Source organism: Acanthisitta chloris, unplaced genomic scaffold (assembly GCF_000695815.1).
Source record: "Acanthisitta chloris isolate BGI_N310 unplaced genomic scaffold, ASM69581v1 scaffold19816, whole genome shotgun sequence".
Classification (NCBI taxonomy): Eukaryota; Metazoa; Chordata; class Aves; order Passeriformes; family Acanthisittidae; genus Acanthisitta; species Acanthisitta chloris.
In genome coordinates, this window is record NW_008678968.1 from 54,998 (window position 1) to 60,390 (window position 5,393).

General features: G+C 40.0%; 1 protein-coding gene across 1 annotated transcript in view; it reads left to right on the forward strand.

The window, feature by feature from the left end:
• ST8SIA5 (ST8 alpha-N-acetyl-neuraminide alpha-2,8-sialyltransferase 5) overlaps positions 1 to 5,393 on the forward strand; it is a 39,247-nt gene that overhangs the window by 30,698 nt on the left and 3,156 nt on the right. Inside the window, exons 4-5 of the mRNA XM_009077120.1 lie at positions 842 to 986; positions 3,211 to 3,323. Coding sequence (XP_009075368.1) covers positions 842 to 986; positions 3,211 to 3,323 — 258 coding nt within the window. The remainder of the gene's footprint in view (positions 1 to 841; positions 987 to 3,210; positions 3,324 to 5,393) is intronic.

Sequence of the window (5,393 nt, forward strand, 5' to 3'; positions counted from 1 at the left end):
TATTCACAAAGTTGCCTTTCCTATGTAAATTTCATATGAAACATGGCAAAAGGGTCAGAGCTGAATGTTTTTTCTCTCATGCCATGAATCTCATTCTGTGATTTTCATACAGGTCTTGTTTGCATTGGAATACCTGCCACTTTGTCCCAGGGACAAAGAAAATTGGGCCATTTGTCTGTGATTTTGGAGCTGTAGACATAACCAGTTTGCCTGGCACTCATCTGTCAGGGCCACGTCATTTTCCTGATGCACATATGCAAGGCCAAAGGCAAAATAGCAGCTTTAAAATGTTGGGGTTTTTTGTAGTTGAAGTGTGCTGTACTCCACAGTAGGCTGGTAAGTGAGTCAGTGCCTTTAGGTATTGCTGTGTTTAAGTCCTTGCCCTACCAAACCTCCACATGCCCAGACGAACTCTTTAACCCCTACGTTTCCTGTCCTGTGATGAGTATATAATTTGCAAAAAGTGGAAGACCTCTAAAGCAGAGAGTGACTAGTTAATTAAGACGGTTTTCCCAGGATATTGGGGACAGAAGCACGGCTTTGGGGACTGCAGCAGGGCAGAATTTGCACATGTATTTCCCGCAGCCTTGAAGAGACAGGTACAGGTGTCTCATGTATTCTCTTTTTTTATTATTATTTTTACCATAGTTTTTTTCAATCCTGGAAAGGTTCACTGAATCTGAATTTTTCTAAAGGAAATCCCATCAAACCACCATTTTACCCCTCCTACGGCTGAAAAATTTCTTTTTGCCGAAAAATACCTTGCTGGGAGTAACTGCAATTCCAAATCCTGAATCATGCTATCGTCTCCTCAATCTGGTTCCTCTATTTCATTTCACAGGTCTACTTTGTCAAGGTGTTGCAATGCTCCTGCCTTTCTGTTCACCACCCAGAAAAACACTCCTTTGGGAACTAAACTGAAATATGAAGTGGACACAAGTGGGATCTTCCATATCAACCAAGAAATCTTCAAAATGTTTCCAAAGGTGCCTCTGCCCGTTTGCAGAATCAGCTTCATTGTGCTTGCTGCATGAGACACTATCCTTTACCCAGGCATTTAGCAGTTGACTGACATTTCTACAAACTTCATTGCTTATACTTTGAATATGCATATTTTTTATAGAATATTTTAACTGATTATCCTATTTTCTAGTAGTCATCTGCAATATATATCATTTTCTGCAGAATATTACTGACTAGCAGCAAAGTGGCTAATGCAATAAGTTAAGAAAGCTGAATTAAGAGACACTGAGCAGAACTTCTGAAAGTACAATATTCACATATAATAAATCCAGCATTTGTTGTAGGTCTTATTTTCTTTTTGGCGAGATTATTTCGTAATTCATATTCACAATGACTATTTTTATACTTATTTCTGTTTGCAGATTGTCTGTGAACAGACTGCCCACTTTTAAAATGTATTCATCACGATGATTATTAAAAAACTTTTCAGCAGATAATCTTTCACGTCAGGGCCATTCAAGGTTATAAGCAGTGGGCATTTCCCACTGCACATAGTGACTGATGTGCAGGAATGTGCTTACTTGAGTACTGATTTATAATGGGACACACCTCATGAATTTAAAATGGCATATTTGGAGGGGATAACTGAAATTTTTCCGTTTCGGAAAGTCAGACAAATCTTCAGGTTAAGTACTTTGTGTCATTGAACTTGTCCTTCAGTGTCTAACCACTTTTAATCCATTTGCTTTTTGAGCACTACTAAGAGGTTGGGTAGTGCTGTTATCTAGATGTGCACATGGGGAACTGGGGTAGAGCAGGGGAAGGGTTTAGTTCCAGGAAAGTACTTTGGTCTCTGGAGACATGCAAAGAATGGGTACATCTAAGTCCAGAGGTATTACCCTCAAAACCCTGCCTGATTACGCAGATGAATTCATGAAAGACTAAACACCTTTTCTTTTTTTAGGAGTGTGCTATAGCTGTTATATTTATCCAGGTGTGCTTTGAGGATGCTTTGGAGGTTCTATCACATGCCTTTGGGATTCACTGGACAGCACTTAGGTGGCCAAAGCCGCCCTCTGCCTAGGAGCAGGGCTGCAGCATGGCAAATGTGGGAGATAAAGGGCTGAAAACACAGGAGCAAGACTGCAAGAGAAGAGCCTTGTGCTAAGCACACCTGATTTCTTATCTCCCTTTCAGGACTGCCAAGGCATTTTGTGTTAAATTGCTGCATGAAGCACAGACAACTCTGTATTTCCTCTCTGTTAGACAGCTGCTGCTTTTCTCAGACAGGTGTAATTGCATGCCCTTTCGCCTCATGGCTTATGAATGCTGTGGAAAGATCCTGGGAATAGTCACCTAGAAATGTCAAGTCACTATTGCATCCCTCTGTAGTTTGTGGTACGAAATTATTGATAAAATATGTATGTACCAAAAGAAGCACTCTCATGCTTATATAAGCACATCTCTACATATTCATAAGGTGAAGCATGGCTCAGTTCTGCGTCACAACCCTCTCACCCTAACAGCCCAGTTCTCAAGATGTGATTTTCATTCTCTAGCTTCAGCAGCAGCTGCATGCCTGTGTATGAAGACAGAATTTTGCCCAAAGATAACAGAAAGGTGCATCCTACTAAAGTCCAAAAAGGTGCCTATACCAAAGGCTCTAGGACATGCTGGTAGTATAAGTGCTAATTAATAAACATGAATACTGTTAGTACAAGTAGTGGTAGTAAGCATTAAAATTTGGGCTACTTTCTGATGAGTAGCTGTAATGTACTGTCTGACTTAGATCTCTTGGCCCTTACTGGCTGCCCTGGAACTCTGTGTGCAGATTTCTCAAAAGCAGGACATCAGAGCCTGAGGAGCAGGCAGTTTGCAGACAGCTCAGGAAACAATGCCTGGGGTGTGCAAATTTATGATTGGTGCCCTCACGTGAAAATCAGAAGGGAAAGGGAGTGTCTAAAATTACTCCTTCCATTATTAAATCTGGAAAGAAAACAGGTTATTGGGGGGGTTTTTTCCATCCAAGTTTGCTGACCATACTATCTCTAATTGCTCAGCAAACAATCCAATCTGTTTATGTACACCATGGGAATACTGCACGCCAAAACCAGGGTCCACATCCTATGATTAATGCATCTGCAGCAAGGTGCAGCTGCACAGAAGAAAAAAGGGAAGAAGTAAAAAAGACACTTGTTGTCTCCATGTTTCAGGACATTTAACTGTTTTCTTGCTGTGATTTTGCAGGATATGCCATACCACCGCTCCCAGTTTAAGAAATGTGCGGTGGTTGGGAACGGAGGAATTCTGAAGAACAGCAGGTGTGGCCGGGAGATTGACAGTGCAGACTTCGTGTTTCGGTAATCACCACAGACCCATTTTTCTTTTTGCCTCTTCTAACAACAAATCAAGGACTGCAAAGCTTTTCTTTCTCATATGGAAACATGTTATTTGCTACATTGGCTATATCAAGCCTACTTGGGCAAATAGCCATGTTTCAACAAAATCCAACTCACTGTACAGGATTTATTTAAAAATCATGCTTTGAGGAATTATTTCACCCTAACTCCATGGGTTAATCATTGAGTTATTGACAAAGTTTGATGTCTTGTTTCAGGACATCCCATGTCGCTCAGGTTGTGGATTTGTCCTTCCATGGACATTAGCCAATAAGCAGTGTCCTATGAAGCTAACCATGATTTTCTGGGACAGATCTGAAGCAGAGGCAGCTCAGGGGTCTACAGCCTCTACTGTGTGACAAGCAGCTTGGTCAGATGATAATAGCTCTTGGCCCAGGTGCCTCAGAGGTGTGTTTCTGAAGTGGTGCAGAGATCAGGTGCTGGATAACAAGAGTTGCAGCAATCAGTAATCAATCCAGGGTGTGCTGAAACACCAGAGTAACTCTGAAGGTAGAGTGTCTTCATACTGTGCTCCCCACTGTACGTGGAATTATCCAGGTTTTGCATAAACCGGGATGTCCCATGTCTAGTCTCTCTGGATAATGGAGTCTAGCAGCAGTTTTATAATCCTTAATATATATAAGAAAGATTTTTTTATTATTCGTATGCATGACTAATCTCTCTCTAAATCCTGTTAAGCTCTTTGCCTGGGTCATGGCATATGACCACTAGCTTACAGATTCATGACCCGTTCTGTAGAAAAGAAAAATTCTCTTCCTTTCTGTTGGCCTATTTTCTGATTTTGGGTATATTGTTGTCAGTTTAGTATAATAATTAATTTCTCTGATTTCATACCAGCAAAAATTAGGTCAGATTTTGGCTCATTGCATTCGTAATTTAATTTGGTATCAAATGAGAAATAGAATTTTACAGGTCCTACATTTACTATTCATTGTTTTCAGACCCTTGTGTCTGCCTCTTATTCCAGCTTTATCGAAAACTACAGTCTTAGTTGCCAATGAAAAAATCCAAAAAAGACTCTGTGAAAGACTCCAGGCTTCATATAATTTGGGTCTTAAAAGCCTAGTGTACCCCATATACATTAAATAATTATTGTGCATTCCCTTCTATTGTGTTGGGTCACTGCTATCAGTATGGATCAAAGGAGAAGTGCATGTTACACATGGAGATTACAAGTTTTTAAGCAGAAGTGGAAATACGGACAGCAAATGTCATCATCTATATTTAAGGGCTTTCAGTGGATGTCCCTATTTACCACTTATTTAACACTTCCTTGAACTGTACCAAAACTGATGAAACAGAGCAGACTGTTACAGAACTTAGAAATTGGGTTGTATTTGGTACCAGTAATAAATTGAGGTCTAGGTTGAACAGGAATATGAATAAATACATAAAGAAACCCCTGGTTCACCATTTCCAAAACACAAGGGACCAGCATTATACATGAAGATGTGCCAGTGTTTAAAAGCTTAAAGTCTGCTGACATCAATTTTAAAGTAAAGCTTGTATTTAAGGTTAGGTCTGAACACATCTGCTTTCCAGTCTAACACCAGTTCACCAGACCATCAGGACTCATCATCTTGGTCATCAGTGAAATAATTCTTTAAAATATTTCAAAAGCTGCCTATGAAGCACTCCTAACATTCAGTGATGACTGAGGGACACCCAGAGGAATCTTTTCTTGTAGGGAAGCTTATGGCCAGCAGGATGCAACCAAGATTGTTCTATGGAATAAATTCTGAAAGCAGTTTATTAGAGTATAATGGAATCTATAAAATAGACACACATTGCATGTACTAGTAGTTACTGTCTATCTCCATCTACTGGTCAGAGGAGAGCTCTGTGATGAAACACTGGGTGCATTTACAGATGGGACTGCTCTCTTTGCAGGGATGAATTTTGGGAGTCTTATAATAAAAGTACAGTTTATGCAGATTGTGTATTTTATAAGGAATTAGCACTTTCAATAAATTCAATTTTTCTTCATCCTGGTGGGAGTGTGCTATTCAA